The following is a 14,649-nucleotide window of genomic DNA, read 5'->3' as shown; positions in this document are numbered from 1 at the left end:
TCATTCAAAGGTAAAATAGTTCAGCTAATCATTCAAAGGTAAAATAGTTCACCTAATCATTCGAAGGTAAAATAGTTCACCTAATCATTCAAAGGTAAAATAGTTCACCTAATCATCCAAAGGTAAAATAGTTCACCTAATCATTTAAAGGTAAAATAGTTCACCTAATCATTTAAAGGTAAAATAGTTCACCTAATCATTTAAAGGTAAAATAGTTCACCTTATCATTTAAAGGTAAAATAGTTCACCTAATCATCCCAAGGTAAAATAGTTCACCTAATCATTTAAAGGTAAAATAGTTCACCTAATCATTTAAAGGTAAAATAGTTCACCTTATCATTTAAAGGTAAAATAGTTCACCTAATCATCCCAAGATAAAATAGTTCACCTAATCATTCAAAGGTAAAATAGTTCACCTAATCATTCAAAGGTAAAATAGTTCACCTAATCATTCAAAGGTAAAATAGTTCATCTAATCATTCAAAGGTAAAATAGTTCATCTAATCATTCAAAGGTAAAATAGTTCATCTAATCATTCAAAGGTAAAATAGTTCATCTAATCATTCAAAGGTAAAATAGTTCACCTAATCATTCAAAGGTAAAATAGTTCACCTAATCATTCAAAGGTAAAATAGTTCATCTAATCATTTAAAGGTAAAATAGTTCACCTTATCATTTAAAGGTAAAATAGTTCACCTAATCATTCAAAGGTAAAATAGTTCATCTAATCATTCAAAGGTAAAATAGTTCACCTAATCATTTAAAGGTAAAATAGTTCACCTAATCATTCAAAGGTAAAATAGTTCACCTAATCATTCAAAGGTAAAATAGTTCATCTAATCATCCAAAGGTAAAATAGTTCACCTAATCATTTAAAGGTAAAATAGTTCACCTAATCATCCAAAGGTAAAATAGTTCACCTAATCATTTAAAGGTAAAATAGTTCACCTAATCATCCAAAGGTAAAATAGTTCACCTAATCGTTCAAAGGTAAAATAGTTCACCTAATCATTCAAAGGTAAAATAGTTCACCTAATCATCCAAAGGTAAAATAGTTCACCTAATCATTTAAAGGTAAAATAGTTCACCTAATCATTTAAAGGTAAAATAGTTCACCTAATCATTTAAAGGTAAAATAGTTCACCTTATCATTTAAAGGTAAAATAGTTCACCTAATCATCCCAAGGTAAAATAGTTCACCTAATCATTCAAAGGTAAAATAGTTCACCTAATCATTCAAAGGTAAAATAGTTCAGCTAATCATTCAAAGGTAAAATAGTTCACCTAATCATTCGAAGGTAAAATAGTTCACCTAATCATTCAAAGGTAAAATAGTTCACCTAATCATCCAAAGGTAAAATAGTTCACCTAATCATTTAAAGGTAAAATAGTTCACCTAATCATTTAAAGGTAAAATAGTTCACCTAATCATTTAAAGGTAAAATAGTTCACCTTATCATTTAAAGGTAAAATAGTTCACCTAATCATCCAAAGGTAAAATAGTTCACCTAATCATTTAAAGGTAAAATAGTTCACCTAATCATTTAAAGGTAAAATAGTTCACCTTATCATTTAAAGGTAAAATAGTTCACCTAATCATCCCAAGATAAAATAGTTCACCTAATCATTCAAAGGTAAAATAGTTCACCTAATCATTCAAAGGTAAAATAGTTCACCTAATCATTCAAAGGTAAAATAGTTCATCTAATCATTCAAAGGTAAAATAGTTCATCTAATCATTCAAAGGTAAAATAGTTCATCTAATCATTCAAAGGTAAAATAGTTCATCTAATCATTCAAAGGTAAAATAGTTCACCTAATCATTCAAAGGTAAAATAGTTCATCTAATCATTTAAAGGTAAAATAGTTCACCTAATCATTTAAAGGTAAAATAGTTCACCTAATCATTCAAAGGTAAAATAGTTCACCTTATCATTCAAAGGTAAAATAGTTCACCTAATCATTCAAAGGTAAAATAGTTCACCTAATCATTCAAAGGTAAAATAGTTCACCTAATCATTCAAATGTAAAATAGTTCACCTAATCATTCAAAGGTAAAATAGTTCATCTAATCATTTAAAGGTAAAATAGTTCACCTAATCATTTAAAGGTAAAATAGTTCACCTTATCATTCAAAGGTAAAATAGTTCACCTAATCATTCAAAGGTAAAATAGTTCACCTTATCATTCAAAGGTTAAATAGTTCACCTAATCATTCAAAGGTAAAATAGTTCACCTAATCATTTAAAGGTAAAATAGTTCACCTAATCATTCAAAGGTAAAATAGTTCATCTAATCATTCAAAGGTAAAATAGTTCACCTTATCATTCAAAGGTTAAATAGTTCACCTAATCATTCAAAGGTAAAATAGTTCACCTAATCATTCAAAGGTAAAATAGTTCACCTTATCATTCAAAGGTAAAATAGTTCACCTTATCATTCAAAGGTAAAATAGTTCACCTAATCATTCAAAGGTAAAATAGTTCACCTTATCATTCAAAGGTAAAATAGTTCACCTAATCATTCAAAGGTAAAATAGTTCATCTAATCATCCAAAGGTAAAATAGTTCACCTAATCATTTAAAGGTAAAATAGTTCACCTAATCATCCAAAGGTAAAATAGTTCACCTAATCATTTAAAGGTAAAATAGTTCACCTAATCATCCAAAGGTAAAATAGTTCACCTAATCGTTCAAAGGTAAAATAGTTCACCTAATCATTCAAAGGTAAAATAGTTCACCTAATCATCCAAAGGTAAAATAGTTCACCTAATCATTTAAAGGTAAAATAGTTCACCTAATCATTTAAAGGTAAAATAGTTCACCTAATCATTTAAAGGTAAAATAGTTCACCTTATCATTTAAAGGTAAAATAGTTCACCTAATCATTTAAAGGTAAAATAGTTCACCTAATCATTCAAAGGTAAAATAGTTCACCTAATCATTCAAAGGTAAAATAGTTCACCTTATCATTTAAAGGTAAAATAGTTCACCTAATCATCCCAAGGTAAAATAGTTCACCTAATCATTTAAAGGTAAAATAGTTCACCTAATCATTTAAAGGTAAAATAGTTCACCTTATCATTTAAAGGTAAAATAGTTCACCTAATCATCCCAAGATAAAATAGTTCACCTAATCATTCAAAGGTAAAATAGTTCACCTAATCATTCAAAGGTAAAATAGTTCACCTAATCATTCAAAGGTAAAATAGTTCATCTAATCATTCAAAGGTAAAATAGTTCATCTAATCATTCAAAGGTAAAATAGTTCATCTAATCATTCAAAGGTAAAATAGTTCATCTAATCATTCAAAGGTAAAATAGTTCACCTAATCATTCAAAGGTAAAATAGTTCATCTAATCATTTAAAGGTAAAATAGTTCACCTAATCATTTAAAGGTAAAATAGTTCACCTAATCATTCAAAGGTAAAATAGTTCACCTTATCATTCAAAGGTAAAATAGTTCACCTAATCATTCAAAGGTAAAATAGTTCACCTAATCATTCAAAGGTAAAATAGTTCACCTAATCATTCAAATGTAAAATAGTTCACCTAATCATTCAAAGGTAAAATAGTTCATCTAATCATTTAAAGGTAAAATAGTTCACCTAATCATTTAAAGGTAAAATAGTTCACCTTATCATTCAAAGGTAAAATAGTTCACCTAATCATTCAAAGGTAAAATAGTTCACCTTATCATTCAAAGGTTAAATAGTTCACCTAATCATTCAAAGGTAAAATAGTTCACCTAATCATTTAAAGGTAAAATAGTTCACCTAATCATTCAAAGGTAAAATAGTTCATCTAATCATTCAAAGGTAAAATAGTTCACCTTATCATTCAAAGGTTAAATAGTTCACCTAATCATTCAAAGGTAAAATAGTTCACCTAATCATTCAAAGGTAAAATAGTTCACCTTATCATTCAAAGGTAAAATAGTTCACCTTATCATTCAAAGGTAAAATAGTTCACCTAATCATTCAAAGGTAAAATAGTTCACCTTATCATTCAAAGGTAAAATAGTTCACCTTATCATTCAAAGGTAAAATAGTTCACCTAATCATTCAAAGGTAAAATAGTTCATCTAATCATTCAAAGGTAAAATAGTTCATCTAATCATTCAAAGGTAAAATAGTTCACCTAATCATTCAAAGGTAAAATAGTTCATCTAATCATTTAAAGGTAAAATAGTTCACCTAATCATTCAAAGGTAAAATAGTTCACCTAATCATTCAAAGGTAAAATAGTTCACCTAATCATTTAAAGGTAAAATAGTTCACCTAATCATTTAAAGGTAAAATAGTTCACCTAATCATTCAAAGGTAAAATAGTTCACCTTATCATTCAAAGGTAAAATAGTTCACCTAATCATTCAAAGGTAAAATAGTTCACCTAATCATTCAAAGGTAAAATAGTTCACCTAATCATTCAAAGGTAAAATAGTTCACCTAATCATTCAAAGGTAAAATAGTTCACCTAATCATTCAAAGGTAAAATAGTTCACCTTATCATTCAAAGGTAAAATAGTTCACCTAATCATTCAAAGGTAAAATAGTTCATTGAATCATTTAAAGGTAAAATAGTTTTACAGTTCATCTACCCATTTGTTTAAAAAAGCTGTTTCCAGCATTCGATGACAGCAAACATTAATATAACATAAAATAACCCAACTTTCTAGTATACATTCACTAATTATTATAAGAGAATTTTTTAAATTATTTAACAAAGAATGTATATGTAAGAACTTACTGATTCCAAATGTACCTTTGGTTTTGATTGGAGACTAACCATTTGCCTCTGGTGTGTGGACAGACAGGAAATTTTAATTCATTTTTTTCTAACCCAAATAAACTGTTTCTATACTATGTCCCCCTTCCATTATCTGTTAAAGTGTTATATTTTAATAGATATTTTAAAGGTTGCCGTAACTTTTAATGGGTGTTACCATTAATTTTAATGGTTACAACCATGAAAAAAAATCCAGGTAGTTAAAAGATAAATAGAATCTTTTGAATTTGGATGCATGTGGTTATACTTTATCTCTTTTCACCCTTTCCTATTTTTCCACCTTTTTTTTTTTTTTTTTTTTTCAAAAGTTCTCACTTTTGACAAATATCTAATATATATCCTAACAGCAATTTCTTTATATATAAATGAATATTAATCTAATTCTGAATTAATATTTTGTTGATTTGTGTTTGACATTCAATTGTGCTTTAAAAAAATATTTTATTTTATTTGATACAAGGCTGAGAGAGAGAGGGGTCTTGATGAAGTAATTCTAACTATGTTAACCTAGCTAGTTCCTTCATTCACTCTTCTCTCACCAAAATACCACATTTTTACTATACATCCTTCTTCAATCACCATAAGAAATCGTACCATGGCGAACATACTTAAAATCATATTTTTTTTTATAATATGCAATGGAGAATTAAGGAAATAAAACTTTTGTTTACAAAATGAACCCTAAAATATGCAATGAGAGAATAGTGTTAGTAAAAAGACCTCACTACTAAACTATGGCAGATACACCGATTTGCCAGTTGAAAAGGTGATGCGTGCTTAGTATGACTTAATCATTATCATTTTCATGCTGGCTTAGCAGCAATAATGGTTCCATTTTAAATTAATTGGCCAGAATGGAACAGTCTAAAAATAGATCGGTCAGTGTAAACATTGTGGAAACTATAATATTTCAATAAAAAAAATAATATTTATTTCTTTTTATATTTTTCATTCAAGTCATATTGTTTTTGTTCGACACAGTAAACTTATTTCATGTCTAATGAATGGATAAACTTTTTATGTGAAATCAGTTTTCTATTTGCTTCGTATGACATTTTGGTAAATGGATTTCATTGCTCAGCTATGCAAAATGTCTTGAAATAAAAGAATACTTTATCACTGCATTAAAGACAGAAAGGAAAGGGGTTCTAAATATGTTTGTTGCGTTTTGCATATATTTTCCCTTAAATCCCCCTTACTGTACATGTATGTCACACGAATTGAATAAGAATAAGCTATTTTATTAAAATAAATCTTTTTTCAATGTATATTATATATTTCCTTATATAAGCACCAGTGATAAACATGGAAAAAATAGGCACAAACTGCAGATCTCGCAGTTTGCATTCTTTAAAAAATAAATAATCGGCGCCATTCAAGATTTTATTTGTGATTAGGGGGAAATTAGTCAACCTAGTGATCTAACACATCTTTTTCTGTTTGAAATTCATACACCTTGATAATTACACTTGGTTAATTTCAACTTGCATACCTCAACTACTGGAATCACTTTTTATGGACATTTTATCTACTTTCAAATATATATAGATATATAGATAGATTTGTTTGGTATTTCACATACGTTTCTGAAGATCTATTTGGAAAACAATGTTTTTAAAAAAATTTTTAATTATTATGTTTGGTGTATACCAATATAAAAAAATTATTAAAGCAACAGTATTGTTCTGTGTGTGTGTGTGTGTGTGTGTGTGTGTGTGTGTGTGTGTGTGTGTGTATATATATATATATATAAAAACAAAAAAGATAACATTACACATTTAAATTTCTGCATGTTGGTATGTTTGTAGAAATGGAAACTTACATTGCAATTCAAGATGTAATGACAATACAAAATATGCATTAAAATCCATTTTATCAATTTAAAAAATTTGTTTTTTTAACTTTATTATTAGAAAAAAAGAACAGATATACAGAAGCATTAAATATCCAAATTTAAAACTTGGTAGTTCTTTAAGCGTTTATATATCAATCAAATCTTCATAAATATTTCTACTTTGTCTTGAATTACAATGAAATTTTCAAACTACAAAACGAAAAACAAACACTAAATGGATAATTGTTTCACTGATTATTTGTATGGATTTTTGTGTTCCCTTTTTTAGCTTTTTATCAAAAAGTTATTTTTCCTTTTTATTAATATACTTGTTTTTTGTGGGGGTTTTTATCATTATTATTTGACAGTAAAAAAATCTTTGATCTTCATTTTGAAAGTAATTTATTATATCTTTCATAAGTTGCAGGTTTCTTTTTTTTTTTTTATGAAGCATATTTATTCCACCAATAAGGGGAGCACATATGTAATATACAAGGCGTCTTGATGAAAATGATGACCAAAAAAACTTGTCCTGCAAAAAAACTAAAGTTAAAAACTATGATATTATTAAGTTTAGTTCTTCATATATTTCTTATTCATGTATGGGGATTGTGGTGCATGACTGGTTTAGTGGATGTTATTGCTGACTATGTAATTGGTCTCAGTTGCTATTGTTAAAAATACTTTCATTTAATTAATCATAATTTTGGAATTAAATAATTCTCTTCATCTGATCAAAAAAAAAAATTTGATGTATAACATAGATAAACCAAACCTATTCAAGTCGGGCAGCGAGGCTGAAGAATCTAATATCATTTCTATCTATAAAGTTAGCCCATTTATGGTACTAACAGTGAGATCCAAATGGCAAATTTATATTAAAAATGAAAGCAGAAGAATAACACTAATTTGTATATTGCTTTGCAAAAGAACATCTTATTAATTTACTATTCAATCTTATTGTTTGCTAGTTTAATGATTGTTTTCATTTTATATTATGGATAGAAACTTTGCATTTTGAGTGAAAAGAATCTTCCTAGTCAATTTATTTCTGGATTCTTGATTTGCTCAATTTCCCCAGACACTGCTAAGCCATGGATCCTGCTAATTGGAAATGTTAATCTTGATAAATGGAGGTGCATTATTTTTTAGACATTATAATGAACTGTGCTAGAGTATTGAAAAAAAAAATAATACTCTTGCTTGTAGATTTTAAAAATTATAATTTTTAAAATGGATTTACTCATTTTTTAAATATTGGGATGGGTAAAATGAAGCAGGTTTTTTATGCTTTCTGGTAAAACATCTGTTTAAGATCATATGAATCGCTGCCACAGCCACAAATTCAAAACAAGTAAAATTGAATTTTTGTGCTCTTATTGATAAAGTTGATCCAATTATGTACTACCATTAATGAAAATAAAAAAAAAAAAAATTTAACTCTAAATTTAGCATTTTAATTTTGGCAAAACATAATCTAAAATCTTCTTTGAGGATTCCAACTATGATTGAGATTTAGTTTTATTATTTTTCCAGGCAGAAAATGGTTTGTTTAATGATGTTTAGAAATGTTTGCAACACACTGATTTTAAAATTACAGTTGTCGATAATGTAATTCCACTGGAGTAGAAATTAATTTGTTAAAATGTTTTTTCTGGAATTTTGAATAAACTTTTGTTTTTATTATTATTATTATTTTTTAATTATTATTTTTTTAATTTTTTTCCCCCCATTTTGTAAAACTTCTTTTCTTTTGCTAAATAGGTGAGAAAGGAGATGAAGAAAAGCCTGGATCTCCGGCCAAGTCTGATACTTTGAGATCAACGGACAGTGCTAGCGGGGGTGAAACCCTGGACGACAGGAGCAGCAAGGAGGTAAAAAATGTTCTTTGTTATCAAAAAGTTTGGAGGGATTTGGTATTTTCTGACAGCCTGCAATCTCAGTTTCTTAACTTCATGATCTTGAGAATTGATTGCATTCAGATTCTAAAAAAATTCTTGTAGTGTGCATCTAAATTTTTGGGAGTCGTCCAACTATTCTCCAGCCTTCTACCTCAAGGTTTCCGCTTTTATTCCTCCAAGAGTCACTTTTAATGTGATCAAACCATTGTGAATTGTTCAGACTTCAGTATATTCATTCTCACTTCTGTCAGGGTATCAGAATTAATATGCCAGGTCTCATTTGACCAAATGTTACATATCCATTGTTTTAACATTATGCTGAAGACGGACAAGTGAGGACTTGATGGTAGGTCTGGTACGCACCCAACACGGCTGCTAAAGCCTGAATGATTGGTGACGTTAAAATTAGAAAGTGCACAAAAAAGGTACTGATAAAAGGAATGAAAGAGGTCAGTTGTAAAAATAGGTTATAATCCTTAGGCTTAACTACTTTATTAAAGAGAAGGGAGACTTTATATAATGATGATAATAATGGAAAGATAGGCATTGGTAAAACAGTCTTTGTTTTATCACAAGTTAATAATATGGAGGACATTTTGATGATTGTCTCATCAATAGAAATGTAATCGTACTCACGTAGACCCCACACGTTGTAGCAGATACATCGCAAAGGACATAAGATAAATAATAACGCGACTTTCTTTTTTTTTTTTTTTTGTAACAACAACCTTTATCTCCGGGTACTTTCCCGAATAAAACGTGATTGTGCTCCTTCTCTCTGACCTCTGTCCTTGAACGTCATTTCGAACATGCTCTTCTGTTTGTGCACACATTCTTTTTTGTAGTTTTTATTTTTTTTTTTTTCTACCGTGATGTCATTTTGCTCACAGCTCGGCATTTGCATACACCCGTCTGCACTCTGTTATCCTGAATCGGCTTCATATTCACCAGCCTTTATACATTTTCCCACCTTTTTTTTTGTGAGGTTGTCTCATCTCAATATCTAAATGTTAAAATTCTTGAACGGAAGACGGTCGTCACAGCCCAAATATATAATATTAAATGATAATAGTGCATGTCTTGTACAGGGGTCTTTATTATTGTCGACGTTTCAGACATTGACTGGTTTTTATTTGTATGAAATATAGTTGGATTGCAGAAAGGATTATGAATTTCATTAACAATTTCATGAAGGCATTGGATGAGGTGTGCATACCTTCAACATTGAAGAAAATGTTAATCTTATTGGATGTTTTGATCTTTTATGTATTATAAAAAAAAAAGAGGCGGATGTACACGAATGCTACCCCTATAGCAAAATATGCATCGGTTCCGAGGTTGTACATTGTTCGACTGAGGGAAACGTTATTATTTTTACAAGGAAAGAATTTTTGCATGTGTGACCTAGTTTTTTTTTTTTTTTTTTTTTTAAATTTATTTTGGCTTGAACTTTGCGCATGATTTTTGTAATTATGATTGTTTCTGTTTTTTTTTATGGATACTTTTTTTTTTTTTTTGTCGGAGTTTATGTAATTATTAACAGGAAAATTTGTGAAAGTCAAAATGGAATCCACGCTATTTTTAAATATTATTTTCAAGTTTAATTAAAGTTTTACGATACTTGCATTATTTTTTATTTAAAAATAAAAAATTAAAATTTCAAGTTCGCTTGGACTTTATGGATTCTTTTCTTCTTATTGTTTTTGTATTCTTTTGTTGTTATTTTATTTATTCTTTTTTTGGCTGGATTTAACAAACAAACAAAATGAAAGCAAACAAAACAAAGAAAAATTTGGTGCTTATGCACTTATGTTACCGTTATTTTATTTTTTTTTTTAAATGGTTTAAGTGTTTCCCTCAATGTTTGAAGAATTTCTAATTATTTTTTAAAGGAAAATTGGTGAAAGTCAAAATTAGCACTTGTGGCAGTGGCGATAAACAAAAAGCTTTAGCGTGTATGTACCTCTCATGGAATGTCGTAGATTGAAACACAGTGAAATGTTATTTTGTGCTACTGCACTTATCGATCCACACTATTTTTAAATAGTACTTTCAAGTTTAATTAAAATGTTACGATACCTTAAACCATTTTTTTTAAAAAAAAAAATAACGGTAACATAAGTGCATAAGCACCGATTTTTTTGTTTTGTTTTGCTTTGCTTTCATTTTGTTTGTTTGTTAAATCCGGCCAAAAAATAATAAACAAAGAAACAAAACAAAATAAATAACAAAAGAATACAAAAACAATAAGAAAAGAATCCGTAAAGTTCAAGTGAACTTGAAATTTTTATTTTTTTATTTTTAAATAAAAAATAACGCAGGTATCGTAAAACTTAAATTAAACTTGAAAATAATATTTAAAAATAGCACGGTTTCTATTTTGACTTTCACCAATTTTTCTGTTAATAATTACATAAACTTCAGCAAAAAAAAAAAAAAAAAAAAAAAATCCCCCCCCCCTCCAAAAAAAAAAAAAAACAGATAAAATCATAATAACAAAAATCATGCACAAATTTCAAGCCAAAATTAAAAAAAACACGCAAAAGTTCTTTCCTTGTAAAAATGTCTCCCTCAGTTGAACAACGTACATCATCAAAGCCAATGCATAATTCGCTAGTGGGGTAGTACTCGTGTACGTCAAATAAAAGAAACAGTTGGGCATTTATGCCTGATACTTGGTGGATAAGGCAGATCTAAACTAAAGTTTATCAAATGTATTGTGAATTGTATTAACAACTCAAGAGTTTTAGGAGGGGGGGGGTCACTATATTTTTATCATGATTAATTATATTGGACAAAGTGGAGTCGTTTATGAACTAATTATATTGGTCAGAGTATGAACCTTTAACCCTTCTCTTTTCCCGTCTACTTTTTGTTTAACGAAACGCTTACAATAGGTATTCTACTTTCAACATTAAATATATTGCAAAATATTTGTTTATCTTATGTTTCTGAAGTTTTGAGATGAGGATTGATAATTTGAAGTATTCAAACTACTGTTCTCATCTTGAGTGTCATTCTCACAATGTTTCAGTCAATGCAACCACTGGCATATCTTGTCGAATTCGTAAATGTGAACAGAATTTTGAATGAAACCCTTTATTTAATCTATGGGAGTAGCTTAGACTTGTTTAAGGATTCTGTTTGAAGTTTTGTGCAGATTTCAGAGTTCAAAAGCAAGATTCCCGAGTTTGACAAGATACACCGGAAGAAAGTCAGCGATTACCTCGATCAAAACGTAAGAATAATGCTCAAGAGGAGTCGTCCGATAATCCAAAAAATACATTTATCTGTGGTAAAACCCATAAACATGATTTGATTAAAACCCATAAACATGATTTGATTAAAACCCATAAACATGATTTGATTAAAACCCATAAACATGATTTGATTAAAACCCATAAACATGATTTGATTAAAACCCATAAACATGATTTGATTAAAACCAATAAACATGATTTGATTAAAACCAATGAACATGATTTGATTAAAACCAATAAACATGATTTGATTAAAACCCATAAACATGATTTGATTAAAACCAATAAACATGATTTGATTAAAACCAATAAACATGATTTGATTAAAACCAATGAACATGATTTGATTAAAACCAATGAACATGATTTGATTAAAACCAATAAACATGATTTGATTAAAACCAATAAACATGATTTGATTAAAACCAATAAACATGATTTGATTAAAACCAATAAACATGATTCGATTAAAACCAATAAACATGATTTGATTAAAACCAATAAACATGATTCGATTAAAACCAATAAACATGATTTGATTAAAACCAATAGACATGATTTGATTAAAACCAATAAACATGATTTGATTAAAACCAATAGACATGATTTGATTAAAACCAATAAACATGATTTGATTAAAAGCTCAACTGATTGTAACTTTCTCTAATTTTCAGGGCTCTCCCACTAAGGAACATCCATCACCAACGAAGGATAAGAAAAAGAAAAAGAAATTCCGTATGCCATCCTTCTCGAAAAAGAAGAAGGAGTCTAAGGAAAGCAAGGAGTAGAACTCTATGTTGTTTCTGTTGTTGTCGTCGTCGTAGGTATCAGCAGCAGCGAGCTGGAGGTATGTGTGTGTGCGTGTGTGATGCCCCCACCCCTTGTCCCACCTCTCGGACAGCGTTACGTACCTTCATCCCCCACCCCTTCCTCCTCCCACCTTTCGGTAACTGGAGGGTGGACAGGGGTGGGGGTAGATCGATTTTCATGAAATAGATAATAAAAATAATAATCACTTCACAGTTTGGACATATGAATAACACGACATCAAAAAAATGTAAAAACATAAGTTATAATTATGATAAAGTTTTGATGGTTGGCAATCATGACGATCTTTAAATATCAATGTCAGAACTTCTAAATGAATTAAGCTTTTCTTGCTTTAATTTCTTGTCCAGCTTCCATATAAATGTTTCTCTTTTTATTTTATTGTGCTTGTTGCCATTTATGGTATTTTAAAAGAAAAGTGGAAAAATAACTTGGAGTGATTAATGACAAAATGTGATTTGTAAAGAAATATTTTATTCAATCATAAAATGGAGCTCCTTTAACTTTTTTTTTATAGGGCTGCAAAAGAAAAAAAAAAAAAATTCTCGATATTTTATAAAAACAATTCAGCAAATCAACTATCGGATTACGGATGATAATTATAAAATACCTGCTGATAAGTTTGAACAACAGAAATCCTAAAAATTTAACGACAAAGCCATTGCTTGCGTGTTTTCTGTGTTTTTTTGGTTTTTTTTTTTTTAATGTAGTAATTAATATTTCTTTTATGATTTCAAAATTAATTATGTTCAAACAATGTAATTATCCTTTGCCGGGTTGTGGTTTCAGGTCCAAAATGTTGTCAACCTTTTGGACTTGAGCCCAACTAAAAAAGTAGAATATTTTGCTACAATCAATAATTTAAAAATCAGTAAATTTAGAAAATATTTATAAAAACATTGCAAAATCGAAAGAAATCTGTAAATGAAACAAAAAAATGATTTTTTGTTTCATTTTTTGTATATAGATAAAAGTATATCTATATATATATATATATAGATAAAAGTATATCTATATATATATATATAGATAAAAGTTGGGGCAGAGTTAAATTTAAGTAGTTAATAATAAATGCATTATCTATACGAAAAAAAAAAAATAAAAGAATTCTTTGCCATTTCCCTTATAAGTTGGTATTTTTTTCCCGGGGCCCCGTTTTTCTTATTTATTTTTCTAAGTAAACAAAGAAATCTAACTTGAATTCTTCATTTAAAATGTCAGAGAAAAATAGGGAATATTATCGTTTGTTTTCGTGTTTTTTTTTATTTTTTAAATACATGGAGATGCATTTTTTAAAAACTTCATTTAATTTTTTTAAGAAAAAAAAAATTAAAAAAAAAAAAAAAATTGTAAAGATACTTTTTGAATTTTTTTTTTTTTTAGCTGAAATTTTTTTTTTGTTAAACAATAACTCAAACGAAAATGAATCTCTGTTTTATTCTTCGTGGTTCATTCTATTTTCATATATTTTCATTTCTTATATAAATTTATGATTAACAAAAAGAAAAGTGAATATATTTTTGTTCCCATTGCCTTTTTTTTTTTTTTCCTCCTGAAAGAAAATGAGTCCTCTTCCTTCTCCCCCAATAATTGAATATACACATACGTGCACACAACACAACTGGTGGGTCTTTTTGGATTTTTTTCTTTCTTTTCTTTTTTCTTTTTTTTTTTTTGTACCAGTAGTTTTTACGTTTAATTTGGGGGGAGGGTATAGTGTTTTTTTTTTTTTTTTTTGTTTTTTAAATTATGCTTTCTTTGTGTCAAGGATTTAAGCAAACTATTAAAAGCCACCAAACATAAATGATTAAATGAATTTACTATGAATGTTTAAAAAAAAAAAAAATCCTACATTGTAAACGCCCGTTGTCAGCTCAATTGTTTTCGTCTTTCAAACTCGCCTTCGTATTCCTCCTCTTGCTGCTGCTGTTGCTGCTGCTACCGCTGCTACTTCAATTTATAAGAAAAGGAGAAAAAATACACAAATTTAAACAAAACATCATTTTTTTGTTTTTTGTTTTTTTTTAATAGTTTTTAT

The 14,649-nt window shown here is 28.4% G+C and overlaps 1 protein-coding gene across 41 annotated transcripts in view; it reads left to right on the top strand.

The window, feature by feature from the left end:
* The window catches only part of LOC145242141 (protein hu-li tai shao-like), a 271,491-nt gene extending 258,462 nt beyond the window's left edge, over window positions 1-13,029 (top strand). For all 41 annotated transcript variants that reach the window (XM_080105113.1, XM_080105104.1, XM_080105102.1 and 38 more), the window contains 2 exons: window positions 8,387-8,496; window positions 12,458-13,029. In XM_080105113.1, the coding sequence (XP_079961239.1) occupies window positions 8,387-8,496; window positions 12,458-12,571 (224 nt within the window). In that variant the 3' untranslated portion in view covers window positions 12,572-13,029. The remainder of the gene's footprint in view (window positions 1-8,386; window positions 8,497-12,457) is intronic.
* The last annotated feature ends 1,620 nt before the right edge of the window (window positions 13,030-14,649 follow it).

This window comes from Euprymna scolopes, chromosome 21 (genome assembly GCF_053919585.1).
Source record: "Euprymna scolopes isolate OS-2025 chromosome 21, ASM5391958v1, whole genome shotgun sequence".
In the NCBI taxonomy this organism is placed as follows: Eukaryota; Metazoa; Mollusca; class Cephalopoda; order Sepiida; family Sepiolidae; genus Euprymna; species Euprymna scolopes.
This window is presented reverse-complemented; position numbering and strand designations above follow the sequence as displayed.